A 15241-nucleotide genomic window follows, 5' to 3' on the forward strand; every position below is an offset into this window, starting at 1 on the left:
TGACTTCACTGCTCTAGTCAATGCCCATCAGAGACTTCACTCCTCACACTGATTGAGTAGTTTAAATGTAATGTTACTCTCTCTCTCTTTGTGTTTTTGTACAACCCGTTAACAAGAGTTCTGTCCTTGGTGCTGAATGCTCAGTGTACTTTTCCCTCCATGTTGTTCATTGCATGTTCAATCATGAAAATACAAACCAAAAGGAGAATGTGTAAAATAAGAAGCATATCTGGACGGGATTTACAGTAGATACATCAAATCAAGCTTTATTGGTCACATACACATGGTTAGAATATGTTATTGTGAGTGTAGAGAAATGCTTCTAGTCCCGACAGTGCAGTAATATCTAACAGGTAATATCTAACAATTACACAACAAAACCTAATACACACAATCTCGTAAAGGAATGGGATAAGAATATATAAATATATGAATGAGCAATAACAGAGCGGCATAGGCAAGATGCAATAGATGGCATAAAATATAGTATATACATATGAGATGAGTGATGCAAGATATGAAAATATTATTAAAGTGACAAGTGATCCATTTATTAAAGTGGCGAATGATTTCAAATCTGTATGTTGGCAGCAGCTTTTCTGTGTTAGTGATGCGTTGTGCAGACCACACCACCCTCTGGAGAGCCTTGTGGTTGTGGACGGAGCAGTAGCTGTACCAGGCGATGATACAGCCTGACAGGATGCTCTTGATTGTGCATCTGTAAAAGTTTGTGAGGGTTTTAGGTGTTAAGCCAAATGTCTTCAGCCTCCTTAGATTGAAGAGGCGCTGCTGAGCCTTCTTCACCACGCTGTCTGTGTGGGTGGACCAATTCAGTTTGTCTGTGATGTGTACGCAGAGGAACTTAAAACTTTTCACCTTCGCCACTACTGTCCCATTTATGTGGATGGGGGGGGATGCTCCCTCTGCTGTTTCCTGAAGTCCACAATGTTTCCTGAAGTCCACAATTATCTCCTTTGTTTTGTTGACGTTGAGTGAGAGGTTTTTTTCCTGAAACCACACTCCGAGTGCCCTCAACCCCTCCCTGTAGGCTGTCTCGTCGTTGTTGGTAATCAAGCCTACTATTGTTGTGTCGTCTGCAAACTTGACGATTGAGTTGGATGCGTGCATGGCCACGCAGTCATAGGTGAATAGGGAGTACAGGAGGGGGCTGAGCATGCACCCTTGTGGGGCCCCAGTGTTGAGGATCAGCGAAGTGGAGGTGTTGTTTCCTAGGGTAGGTTTTAATAGTCACAGTAGGTACAACATCTCCTAAACACTTCCTTATAAACTCACTCACCGAATCAGTGTATACGTTGACATTATTCTCTGAGGCTACCCGGGAACATATCCCAGTCCGCATGATCAATACAATCTTTAAGCGTGGATTACGATTGGTCAGACCAGCGTTGAATAGTCCTTAGTACGGGTACTTCCTGTTTGAGTTTCTGCCTATAGGAAGTGATGAGCAAAATGGAGTCGTGGTCAGATTTGCAGAAAGGAGGGCGGAGGGGAAGGCCCGGATGTGAGAGTAACAATGGCCCAGTGTTTTTCCAGCGCGAGTGCTACAGTCGATATGAATAGAATTTAGGTGGCCTTGTTCTCAATTTGCTTTGTTAAAATCCTCAGCTACAATAAATGCAGCCTCAGGATATATGGTTTCCAGTTAGCATAAAGTCCAGTGAAGTTCTTTGAGGGCCATCGAGGTTTCGGTGTGAGGGGGGATATACACGGCTATGACAATACCCGAGGATCATTTCGTTGGGAGATAATACAGTCGGCATTTGATTGTGAGGAATTCTAGTTCAGTTAAACAAAATAACTTGAGTTCCTGTATGTTGTTACAATTACACCGTGAAATGTTAATCATGAAACATACACCCCAGCCCTTCTTCTTTCCGGAGAGATATTTATCCCTGTCGGCGCGACGCACAAAGAATCCAGGTGGCTCTACCGACTCCGACAGCATATCCTGAGGGAGCCATGTTTCCGTGAAACATAGTTACAATCCCAGGTGTCTCTCTGGAAAGAAACCTTTGATCTAATTTTGTCTACCTTGTTATCTAGAGACTGGACATTAGCGAGTAATATACTCAGAAGCAGTGGGTAGTGTGTGTGCCCCTGAATTCTGACCAGAAGACCGCTCCGTCTGTCACGACCATCGTATGAATAACTGGACCAAGGCACAGCGTGAGTAGAGTTCCACATTTTAATGATAGTGAAACTTCCAAAACAACAAAGATATAACAATCGTGAACCATGTAGCAAACATAGGCACTAATACAAAACAATATCCCACATTGCAGGTGGTAAAAAAGGACACACTAAGTATGATCCCCAATTAGAGGCAATGATCATCAGCTGCCTCCAATTGGGAACCATACACACACACCAACATAGAAATATAATACCTAGAAACCCCCCTAGTGCCCCTAGGGCTCTCTATGGTCAGGGCATGACACTGTCTGCCTCTTCTCCTAAGCCGTTGTTTTGGGTCAGCCTTTGGAATCAGTTCAGTTCTCTGGGTTCTCTGGGTGGTTCGGACAAAGGATCCGCTTTGGGAAAGTCGTATTCCTGGTCGTAGTGCTGGTTGTAGTGCTGGTAAGTTGACATCTCTTCTATCCAATAGTTCTTCCTGGCTGTATGTAATAAGACTTAAGATTTCCTGGGGTAACAATGTAAGAAATAATACATAAAAAAACAAAATACTGCAAAGATTCCTAGAACGCGAAGTGAGGCGGCCATCTCTCTCAACACAGTCATACACATGATGTATAATCCTGTAATATGATTCTGGCTCGCTATGGCAAAAATATATTCTAATGTGTCCCTCCATGGAAAATAATTACCCAGTCCTGGTGTAGACCAATTTGGGTTTCTAATCTCTCCAAAAGAATGTGGTGATTGATGGTGTCAAAAGCAACACTAAAGTCTAGGAGCACGAGGACAGATGCAGAGCCTTGGTCTGACACCATTAAAAGGTCATTTACCACCTTCACGAGTGCAGTCTAGGTGCTATAATGGGGTCTAAAACCAGACTGAAGCATTTCGTATACATTGTTTGTCTTCAGGAAGGCAGTGAGTTGCTGCGCAACAGCTTTTTCAAATAAAAGTGAGAGGGATGGGAGATTCGATATAGGCTGAATAAACTTGAGTGTCTCTATTGATCCTAGGTCCTGGCAGTGTTGTGCAGACTCAGGACAACTGAGTTGATGATGGCTTCGAAAGCCTTTTGGAGTGGGTCTGTGGACTTTTCCATGTGAATATTAAAGTCACCAAAAATGCAAATATTATCTGCCATGACAGGTCCAATAGGAATTCAGGGAACTCAATGAGGAACACTGTATAGGGCCCAGGAGGCCTGTAAACAGTAGCTATAAAAAGTGATTGAGTAGGCTGCATAGATTTCATGACTAGAAGCTCAAAATATGAAAACGTTTTTTTTTGTAAATACAAATTTGCTATCGTAAATGTTAGCAACACCTCCACCTTTGTGGGATGCACGGGGGATATGGTCACTAGTGTAACCAGGAGGTGAGGCCTCATTTAACACAGTAAATTCATCAGATCCTCTTCCTGGAAATGACTGGACCAAAGCGCAGTCACCGGAGTTGGCACCTCTGGTGCGGGACCCTCTGGGGACCCTCACTGCGGGCCCCAGACTGGGGACCCTCGTTGCGGGCCACGGACTGGAGACCCTCGTTGCGGGCCGCGGACTGGGGACCCTCGTTGCGGGCCCCGGACTAGGGACCCTCGTTGCGGGCCCTGGACTGGAGGCCCTCGCTGCCGGCTCCGGACCGGGGACCGTCGCTGGAGGCCCCAGACTGGCCCGTGGAGCAGGCACAGGACTCACCAGGCAGGGGAGACCTACTGGAGGCCTGGTCCTTGGTGGAGGCACAGGACTCACCAGGCTGGGGAGACCTACTGGAGGCCTGGTCCTTGGTGGAGGCACAGGACTCACCAGGCTGGGGAGACCTACTGGAGGCCTGGTCCTTGGTGGAGGCACAGGATTCACCAGGTTGGGGAGACCTACTGGAGGCCTGGTCCTTGGAGGAGGCACAGGATTCACCAGGCTGGGGAGACCTACTGGAGGCCTGGTCTTTGGAGGAGGCACAGGATTCACCAGGTTGGGGAGACCTACTGGAGGCCTGGTCCTTGGAGGAGGCACAGGATTCACCAGGTTGGGGAGACCGACTGGAGGCCTGGTCCTTGGACGAGGCACAGGTTGTACCGGGCTGTGGGGTAGCACTGGAGATCCGGTTCTTATCCCTGGTACCATTCTTCCAGGCTGAATGCCCACTTTAGCCCGGCACGGCGGAGCGAAGGCATAGGACGCACTGAGCAGTCACAGCGCACCAGCGACCCAGTGTGCAGAGCTGGCGCAGGATACCCTGGTCCGAAACGGTGCACTGGAGACCAAGAGCGCTGAGCTGGCACAATCCGCCCTGGCTGGATGCCCACTCTAGCGTGGCACTGCCTCCGAGCGCACCGGGCTGTGCATGCGCACCGGAGAAACCGTGCGCTTTACCGCATAACACGGTGCCTGCCTGGTCATTTGCTCCCCACGTTAAGCACGGGGAGTTGGCTCAGGTCTATAACCTGACTCCGCCAATCTCCCCATGTGCCTCCCCCAAAACATTTGGGGGCTGCCTCTCATGCTTCGATGACTTGCCTCCTTATACCATCGCTCCTCCTTCGCTGCCTTTAATTTCTCCTTTGGATGGCGATATTTCCCAGCCTGCCTCCAGGATCCTTTACCGTCCAGGATTTCCTCCCAAGTCCATGAGTCCAGAAAATGCTGCTCCTCCTTACCACGCTGCTTGGTCCGTTTGTGGTGGGTAGTTCTGTCACGACCCTCTTCCTGGAAATGACTGGACCAAAGCGCAGCGTGATGAGCGTACATTTGTTTTTATTTGAAATGAATGTCGCCAACAAAACAAGGAAACGACCGTGAAGCTTAACTTGGCCAATAGTGCCACTAACAAACATAACTACCCACAAATGCGAACGGAAAAAAGGCTACCTAAGTATGATTCCCAATCAGAGACAACGATAGACACCCGCGTCTGATTGAGAACCACACCTGGCCAAACACAAAGAAATAGAAAACATAGAAATAAGGAAACTAGAATGCCCACTCTAGTCACACCCTGGCCTTACCAAAATAGAGAATAAAAGCCTCTCTATGGCCAGGGCGTGACATCAGGCTTAAGCCATGTTTCAGTCAGGCCAATCACATCAAGATTATGATCAGTGATAGGTTAATTCACTATAACTGCCTTGGAAGTGAGGGATCTAACATTATGTAGCCCTATTTTGAGATGTGAGGTATAACAATCTCTTTCAATAATGGCAGAAATGGAGGTCTTTATTCCAGTGAGATTGCTAAGGAGAACACCGCCATGTTTAGTTTTGCCCAACCGAGGTCGAGGCACAGACACGGTCTCAAGGGAGATAGCTGAGCTGACTACACTGACTGTGCTAGTAGCAGACTCCACTATGCTGACAGGCTGGCTAACAGCCTGCTGCCTGGCCTGCACCCTATCTCATTGTGGAGCTAGAGGAGTTAGAGCCCTGTCTATGTTGGTAGATAAGATGAGAGCACCAGGCTTGGTCCTGTTTGTGGGTGAGTCCCAGAAAGAGGGCCAATTATCTACAAATTATATTTTTGGGGAGGGGCAGAAAACAGGTTTCAACCAGCGATTGAGTTTGAGACTGCTGTAGAGCTCATCACTCCCCCTAACTAGGAGGGGGCCAGAGACAATTACTCGATGCCGACAGATCTTTCTTGCTAATTTACATGCTGAAGGAAGCTATGTTGCACTTGGTGATCTCTGACTGTTTTATCCTAACATCGTTGGTGCCGACGTGGATAACAATATCCCTATACTAGGTAGTTAAGCCTTCCCTTTGACGTGGACAGAGAGTGGTAGGTTGGTATGTAACTATACTGAGACAAACCAGGTTTTGACAGCTTATCGCAAGCTTTTTCTTCGACCCAGGCCTAATCATACAAACCTGATTAAATTAACTGAAGCAAAAACCTGCACAGCCATGAACTCGATTGGCCACCCCTGATTTATCTAATCATAGGGGGATAGATTTAGTATCGAGGAACGTGGAGACCGCTGAGAGAAAGGTGGGAGAAAAAAACAGCCACACAAAACATCTTTACCACAGAACATTTTAATAAATTCAGACATGGAAAAACTGACAAAAGGCATTTTGTATGAAAGAAATTAGCTTAACTAACAACACGCAGTTTCTTTCCACTGTCGGACTTCTATGTTACACTAGTATCATCATGGACAATCTCTCTAAAGACTGACAGATGTCAATCAGACAGACGCTCAACCAGATCAGCAGAAGCAACGTTATAACATCTTTCCCAGGTCAATAAGCTAACTGTCCTTCTCAGGTCAATAAGGTCAATAAGTTCATCAGCTAACTGTCTTTCTCTGGTCAATAAGTTCACCAGCTAACTGTCTTTCTCAGGTCAATAAGTTCACCAGCTAACTGTCTTTCTCTGGTCAATAAGTTCCTCAGCTAACTGTCTATCTCAGGTCAATAAGTTCATCAGCTAACTGTCTATCTCAGGTCAATAAGTTCATCAGCTAACTGTATTTCTCAGGTCAATAAATTCATCAGCTAACTGTCTTTCTCAGGTCAATAAGTTCATCAGCTAACTGTCTTTCTCTGGTCAATAAGTTCATCAGCTAACTGTATTTCTCAGGTCAATAAATTCATCAGCTAACTGTCTTTCTCAGGTCAATAAGTTCATCAGCTAACTGTCTTTCTCAGGTCAATAAGTTCATCGGCTAACTGTCTTTCTCAGGTCAATAAGTTCATCGGCTAACTGTCTTTCTCAGGTCAATAAATTCATCAGCTAACTGTCTTTCTCAGGTCAATAAGTTCATCAGCTAACTGTCTATCTCAGGTCAATAAGTTCATCAGCTAACTGTATTTCTCAGGTCAATAAATTCATCAGCTAACTGTCTTTCTCAGGTCAATAAGTTCATCAGCTAACTGTCTTTCTCTGGTCAATAAGTTCATCAGCTAACTGTATTTCTCAGGTCAATAAATTCATCAGCTAACTGTCTTTCTCAGGTCAATAAGTTCATCGGCTAACTGTCTTTCTCAGGTCAATAAGTTCATCGGCTAACTGTCTTTCTCAGGTCAATAAGTTCATCGGCTAACTGTCTTTCTCAGGTCAATAAATTCATCAGCTAACTGTCTTTCTCAGGTCAATAAGTTCCTTGGCTAACTGTCTTTCTCAGGTCAATAAGTTCATTGGCTAACTGTCTTTCTCAGGTCATTAAGTTCATCGGCTAACTGTCTTTCTCAGGTCAATAAGTTCATCGGCTAACTGTCTTTCTCAGGTCAATAAGTTCATCGGCTAACTGTCTTTCTCAGGTCAATAAGTTCATCGGCTAACTGTCTTTCTCAGGTCAATAAGTTCACCAGCTAACTGTCTTTCTCAGGTCAATAAGTTCATCAGCTAACTGTCTTTCTCTGGTCAATAAGTTCATCAGCTAACTGTATTTCTCAGGTCATTAAGTTCATCAGCTAACTGTCTTTCTCAGGTCATTAAGTTCATCAGCTAACTGTCTTTCTCTGGTCAATAAGTTCATCAGCTAACTGTCTTTCTCTGGTCAATAAGTTCATCAGCTAACTGTATTTCTCAGGTCATTAAGTTCATCAGCTAACTGTATTTCTCAGGTCATTAAGTTCACCAGCTAACTGTCTTTCTCAGGTCAATAAGTTCACCGGCTAACTGTCTTTCTCAGGTCAATAAGTTCATCGGCTAACTGTCTTTCTCTGGTCAATAAATTCATCAGCTAACTGTCTTTCTCAGGTCAATAAGTTCATCAACTAACTGTCTTTCTCAGGTCAATAAGTTCATCAGCTAACTGTCTTTCTCTGGTCAATAAGTTCATCAGCTAACTGTATTTCTCAGGTCATTAAGTTCATCAGCTAACTGTCTTTCTCTGGTCAATAAATTCATCAGCTAACTGTCTTTCTCAGGTCAATAAGTTCATCAGCTAACTGTCTTTCTCAGGTCAATAAGTTCATCAGCTAACTGTCTTTCTCTGGTCAATAAGTTCATCAGCTAACTGTATTTCTCAGGTCATTAAGTTCATCAGCTAACTGTCTTTCTCAGGTCATTAAGTTCATCAGCTAACTGTCTTTCTCTGGTCAATAAGTTCATCAGCTAACTGTCTTTCTCAGGTCAATAAGTTCATCAGCTAACTGTCTTTCTCAGGTCAATAAATTCATCAGCTAACTGTCTTTCTCAGGTCAATAAGTTCCTTGGCTAACTGTCTTTCTCAGGTCAATAAGTTCATTGGCTAACTGTCTTTCTCAGGTCAATAAGTTCATCGGCTAACTGTCTTTCTCAGGTCAATAAGTTCATCGGCTAACTGTCTTTCTCAGGTCAATAAGTTCATCAGCTAACTGTCTTTCTCAGGTCAATAAGTTCATCGGCTAACTGTCTTTCTCAGGTCAATAAGTTCATCGGCTAACTGTCTTTCTCTGGTCAATAAGTTCATCGGCTAACTGTCTTTCTCTGGTCAATAAGTTCATCGGCTAACTGTCTTTCTCAGGTCAATAAGTTCATCGGCTAACTGTCTTTCTCAGGTCAATAAGTTCATTGGCTAACTGTCTTTCTCTGGTCAATAAGTTCATCGGCTAACTGTCTTTCTCAGGTCAATAAGTTCATCGGCTAACTGTCTTTCTCTGGTCAATAAGTTCATCGGCTAACTGTCTTTCTCAGGTCAATAAGTTCATCGGCTAACTGTCTTTCTCAGGTCAATAAGTTCATCAGCTAACTGTCTTTCTCAGGTCAATAAGTTCATCGGCTAACTGTCTTTCTCTGGTCAATAAGTTCATCGGCTAACTGTCTTTCTCTGGTCAATAAGTTCATCGGCTAACTGTCTTTCTCAGGTCAATAAGTTCATCGGCTAACTGTGTTTAACATTCAGAATGGACTCTTGATTTGGAGTTGAGAATGTGATTGAACACCAAGCCTTAAAAAGTATTTCAGTGTGAACTGAGGAATATACAGAACAAGTTATTTCAAGGCATTTCTGAAAGTTTTCAAGCTGCCTCGACTGTCCTGTCTTAGGTAGTCTGACACTACTAGTCCAACCGCTCATTTGAAAGGCATTTTAGGGCCCGATTCAATCAGCCATGTCAGGAGGTGCTGCGTTCGAGCTTTCAAATCCACAAGCGGTTCCAGGCAAACCTATCCTGGACGTTGCCTGTGGCTGCATGGAGTCACATTAAGATAATTACCATGCAGCCTTGTTTACAACCAGCAGTTTCTCCGGGTGTTGAGAAAAGCATCAGGAAAAATGTCATTTCCTGGTGTGATACAAGGGACGATATTTTGGCGTTTTGTCATATTTTATCATTCCAGAATGTCCCCTCTATCTGGACTCCTAGACGAGGCTTCATTCGTCTTCGTGGAAACAAGTGTTAGAAAAGTCATTGATTCGATAGAAAACAAAACAGTCAGAAGAAGAAGACGAGAAGTCTCCAGTATTTGGTTCTGTTCTGTTCAGGCATTTTGATTGGTCCACATCCAGGTCAGGGGTTAGAGGTGAGGGGTGCAGTACGGAATCCATATCAGTCCTGGGGTGGGGGCACTGGGGGGAGAGGATGGTGTACGGAATCCATATTAGGAAGTTGTCCGTTTTCAGGCAAAACTACATCACAGGACAGACAAAATACCCCCGGACAGGGTCGTTTTTTGGTCGGGTGACAAGTCAATGTCAGGGGTCTAGTAGATGACCTCATAGACGGTGGCCTTCTTGTCTCCAGAGCCAGTCACAATGTACTTGTCATCCCCAGAGATGTCACAGCTTAGCACTGAGGATGACTCCTTAGACTGGAGAGAGAGGGAGAGGGGGGAGAGGTGGTAAGAGATAGAGAAGGGGACGGAGAGAAGGGGATGGAGAGAGAAAGGGACATAGAGAGAGAGGGAGGAGGAGAGAGAGGGGGAGGATGGAGGGAGAGAGAGGGGGAGGAGGTGGGATAGAGAGAGAGGGGGAGGATGGAGTGAGAGAGAGGGGGAGGATGGAGGGAGAGAGAGGGGGAGGATGGAGGGAGGGAGAGAGAGGGGGAGGATGGAGGGAGAGAGAGAGAGGGGAAGGAGGTGGGAGAGAGAGAGAGGGGAGGATGGAGGGAGAGAGAGGGGGAGCAGGTGGGATAGAGAGAGAGGGGGAGGATGGAGGGAGAGAGAGGGGGAGGATGGAGGGAGAGAGAGGGGAGGAGGTGGGATAGAGAGAGAGGGGGAGGATGGAGGGAGAGAGAATGGGAGGAGGGAGAGAGAGGGGGAGGATGGAGGGAGAGAGAATGGGAGGAGGGAGAGAGAGGGGGAGGATGGAGGGAGAGAGAGGGGGAGGATGGAGGGAGAGAGAGGGGGAGGAGGTGGGATAGAGAGAGAGGGGGAGGAGGGAGAGAGAGAGAATGGGAGGATGGAGGGAGAGAGAGAGAATGGGAGGATAGAGGAAGAGAGAGAGAATGGGAGGATAGAGGAAGAGAAGCAAAACCACACGATGATTGTCAAAAAGAAATTGCCAGAAAAAGTCCTTTGTATCAGAACTGATGGCAGTCAGCCATACAACTGTCAGTCATACAACCAGTGTGAACTATTCACCTGGAATATGCTGGCTCCGTAAGGGGTTCTCCATGCGTTCAGCAGGTTGTCTTTCCCAGTACTCACAAACCATTTACCTGCAGAGGCCATCACAATCAGGAATCAGCAATACGTCAAACACAATACGTTTCTATGGCAATAGGTCAAACACAATACGTTTCCATGGCAATAGGTCAAACACAATACGTTTCTATGGCAATAGGTCAAACACAATACGTTTCAATGGCAATAGGTCAAACACAATACGCTTCTATGGCAGTAGGTCAAACACAATACGCTTCTATGGCAATAGGTCAAACACAATACGTTTCTATGGCAATAGGTCAAACACAATACGTTTCAATGGCAATAGGTCAAACACAATATGTTTCTATGGCAATAGGTCAAACACAATACGTTTCTATGGCAATAGGTCAAACACAATACGTTTCAATGGCAATAGGTCAAACACAATACGTTTCTATGGCAATAGGTCAAACACAATACGTTTCTATGGCAATAGGTCAAACACAATACGCTTCTATGGCAATAGGTCAAACACAATACGTTTCTGGCAAGAAACACGCTGTTGAATAGAGACTAAATAGACGAATAAATAGACAGATATGCAGACAGCTAGATAGCCAGGGAGTCAGACAGCAGACAGCCAGCCAGTCAGCCAGCCAGACAGCCAGGCAGCCAGTCAGTCAGACAGCCAGCCAGTCAGCCAGACAGACAGACAGACAGACAGACAGACAGACAGCAGGCAGTCAGAGAGCCAGTCAGGCAGCCAGTCAGACAGCCAGACAGGCAGCCAGGCAGCCAGCCAGTTAGCCAGTCAGTCAGTCAGTCAGACAGTCAGACTGGCAGCCAGCCAGTCAGACAATAGCCAGCCAGCCAGTCAGACAGCAGGCAGCCCGGCAGCCAGTCAGACAGCCAGTCAGACAGACAGACAGACAGACAGACAGACAGACAGACAGACAGTCAGACTGGCAGCCAGCCAGTCAGACAACAGCCAGCCAGTCAGACAACAGCCAGCCAGCGAGTCAGACAACAGCCAGCCAGCCAGTCAGACAGCAGACAGCCAGGCCTGTACGTACCACAGTGAGCAAACCTGAGGGAGAGGACACAGCTCTCATGGAGATGTAGCTGGTATTTCTCTGGCTTGGTGACATGGAGCACCTCTACATGACTGTTCTCCATCCCTACAGCTAACCACTCCCCTGTAGGACAGTACCCTAGAGAGAAGATCTGGAGGACACACACAACACACACATTACAAAACAGGAAGTGTGTGTGAAAGTGTTGGGGAGTCAGGGGGACGGTGTGTGTACCTGTGAGGTGAAGTCGTGCTGACGTAGCTGCCGTCCCTCCCTCAGGTCCCAAGAGCGTACGGTGTTGTCCAGACCTCCTGTCCAAAGCTTGGTCCCATCGTGAGAGATATCTATACAGCTAGCCCCGTCAGTATGGCCTTGGAACTGCCTACACACACAGTAAAACACAATAATGACACAACACACAATAACACAAGAACACACAATAACACAAGAACACAACACACAAGAACAAACAACAACACACAACAATCAATAACACACAGTAGCACATCAGTACTGAAAAAACACAATCAATATGGAAGTAACATAACATACACAAATATACAAAAGTCAAGAAGCAACCGTTGTTTAGGTTTAGGTGGGTCAACACCAGTCCCTAGCTGACCAGTGTCTGGTTGTTTAGGTCGGTCAACACCAGTCCCTAGCTGACCATAGTCTGGTCGTTTAGGTCGGTCAACACCAGACCCTACCTGACCAGAGTCTGGTTGTTTAGGTCGGTACACACCAGACCCTACCAGACCAGTGTCTGGTTGTTGAGGTCGGTCAACACCAGACCCTACCTGACCAGTGTCTGGTTGTTGAGGTCGGTCAACACCAGACCCTACCTGACCAGTGTCTGGTTGTTTAGGTCAGTCAACACCAGTCCCTAGCTGACCAGTGTCTGGTTGTTGAGGTCGGTCAACACCAGTCCCTACCTGACCAGTGTCTGGTTGTTTAGGTCGGTCCACACCAGTCCCTACCTGACCAGTGTCTGGTTGTTTAGGTCAGTCAACACCAGACCCTACCTGACCATTGTCTGGTTGTTTAGGTCCGTCAACACCAGTCCCTCGCTGACCATAGTCTGGTTGTTTAGGTCAGTCAACACCAGACCCTACCTGACCAGTGTCTGGTTGTTTAGGTCGGTCCACACCAGTCCCTACCTGACCAGTGTCTGGTTGTTTAGGTCGGTCAACACCAGACCCTAACTGACAAGTGTCTGGTTGTTGAGGTCGGTCAACACCAGACCCTACCTGACCAGTGTCTGGTTGTTTAGGTCAGTCAACACCAGTCCCTGGCTGACCAGTGTCTGGTTGTTGAGGTCGGTCAACACCAGACTCTACCTGACCAGTGTCTGGTTGTTGAGGTTGGTCAACACCAGACCCTACCTGACCAGTGTCTGGTTGTTTAGGTCAGTCAACACTAGTCCCTACCTGACCAGTGTCTGGTTGTTGAGGTCGGTCAACAACAGTCCCTACCTGACCAGTGTCTGGTTGTTGAGGTCCGTCAACAACAGTCCCTACCTGACCAGTGTCTGATTGTTTAGGTCGGTCAACACCAGTCCCTACCTGACCAGTGTCTGGTTGTTTAGGTGGGTCAACACCAGTCCCTAGCTGACCAGTGTCTGGTTGTTGAGGTCGGTCAACACCAGTCCCTAGCTGACCAGTGTCTGGTTGTTTAGGTCGGTCAACACCAGTCCCTAGCTGACCAGTGTATGATTGTTTAGGTCGGTCAACACCAGTCCCTACCTGACCAGTGTCTGGTTGTTTAGGTGGGTCAACACCAGTCCCTAGCTGACCAGTGTCTGGTTGTTGAGGTCGGTCAACACCAGTCCCTAGCTGACCAGTGTCTGGTTGTTTAGGTCGGTCAACACCAGTCCCTAGCTGACCAGTGTCTGGTTGTTTAGGTCGGTCCAAACCAGTCCCTAGCTGACCAGTGTCTGGTTGTTTAGGTGGGTCAACACCAGTCCCTAGCTGACCAGTGTCTGGTTGTTTAGGTCGGTCAACACCAGTCCCTAGCTGACCAGTGTCTGGTTGTTTAGGTCGGTCAACACCAGTCCCTAGCTGACCAGTGTCTGGTTGTTTAGGTCGGTCAACACCAGTCCCTAGCTGACCAGTGTCTGGTTGTTTAGGTCGGTCCACACCAGTCCCTAGCTGACCAGTGTCTGGATGTTTATGTCGGTCCACACCAGTCCCTAGCTGACAAGTGTCTGGTTGTTTAGGTGGGTCAACACCAGACCCTAGCTGACCAGTGGCTGGTTGTTTAGGTCGGTGCACACCAGTCCCTAGCTGACCAGTGTCTGGTTGTTTAGGTCGGTCAACACCAGTCCCTAGCTGACCAGTGTCTGGTTGTTTAGGTCGGTCAACACCAGTCCCTAGCTGACCAGTGTCTGGTTGTTTAGGTCGGTCAACACCAGTCCCTAGCTGACCAGTGTCTGGTTGTTTAGGTCGGTCAAAACCAGTCCCTAGTTGACCAGTGTCTGGTTGTTTAGGTCGGTCCAAACCAGTCCCTAGCTGACCAGTGTCTGGTTGTTTAGGTGGGTCAACACCAGTCCCTAGCTGACCAGTGTCTGGTGGTTAGGTCGGTCAACACCAGTCCCTAGCTGACCAGTGTCTGGTTGTTTAGGTCGGTCAACACCAGTCCCTAGCTGACCGGTGTCTGGTTGTTTAGGTCGGTCCACACCAGTCCCAACCTGACCAGTGTCTGGTTGTTTAGGTCAGTCAACACCAGTCCCTAGCTGACCAGTGTCTGGTTGTTGAGTTCGGTCAACACCAGTCCCTAGCTGACCATAGTCTGGTTGTTTAGGTCGGTCAACACCAGACCCTACCTGACCAGTGTCTGGTTGTTTAGGTCGGTACACACCAGTCCCTACCTGACCAGTGTCTGGTTGTTTAGGTCGGTCAACACCAGTCCCTCGCTGACCATAGTCTGGTTGTTTAGGTCGGTCAACACCAGACCCTACCTGACAAGTGTCTGGTTGTTTAGGTCGTTCAACACCAGACCCTACCTGACCAGTGTCTGGTTGTTTAGGTGGGTCAACACCAGTCCCTAGCTGACCAGTGTCTGGTTGTTGAGGTCGGTCAACACCAGTCCCTAGCTGACCAGTGTCTGGTTGTTTAGGTCGGTCAACACCAGTCCCTAGCTGACCAGTGTATGATTGTTTAGGTCGGTCAACACCAGTCCCTACCTGACCAGTGTCTGGTTGTTTAGGTGGGTCAACACCAGTCCCTAGCTGACCAGTGTCTGGTTGTTGAGGTCGGTCAACACCAGTCCCTAGCTGACCAGTGTCTGGTTGTTTAGGTCGGTCAACACCAGTCCCTAGCTGACCAGTGTCTGGTTGTTTAGGTCGGTCCACACCAGTCCCTAGCTGACAAGTGTCTGGTTGTTTAGGTGGGTCAACACCAGACCCTAGCTGACCAGTGGCTGGTTGTTTAGGTCGGTGCACACCAGTCCCTAGCTGACCAGTGTCTGGTTGTTTAGGTCGGTCAACACCAGTCCCTAGCTGACCAGT

At 47.4% G+C, this 15241-nt stretch overlaps 1 protein-coding gene across 1 annotated transcript in view; it reads right to left on the minus strand.

Annotated features, from left to right (window-relative positions):
* Nucleotides 1-8770: 8770 nt before the first annotated feature.
* LOC135506822 (transducin-like enhancer protein 4) overlaps nt 8771-15241 on the minus strand; it is a 150829-nt gene continuing 144358 nt past the window's right edge. Inside the window, exons 16-19 of the mRNA XM_064926250.1 lie at nt 11971-12118; nt 11737-11887; nt 10658-10734; nt 8771-9886 (exon numbers count right to left, since the gene is read on the minus strand). Coding sequence (XP_064782322.1) covers nt 9779-9886; nt 10658-10734; nt 11737-11887; nt 11971-12118 — 484 coding nt within the window. The 3' untranslated portion in view covers nt 8771-9778. The remainder of the gene's footprint in view (nt 9887-10657; nt 10735-11736; nt 11888-11970; nt 12119-15241) is intronic.

This window comes from Oncorhynchus masou, chromosome 1 (assembly GCF_036934945.1).
Source record: "Oncorhynchus masou masou isolate Uvic2021 chromosome 1, UVic_Omas_1.1, whole genome shotgun sequence".
NCBI classification, from domain to species: domain Eukaryota; kingdom Metazoa; phylum Chordata; class Actinopteri; order Salmoniformes; family Salmonidae; genus Oncorhynchus; species Oncorhynchus masou.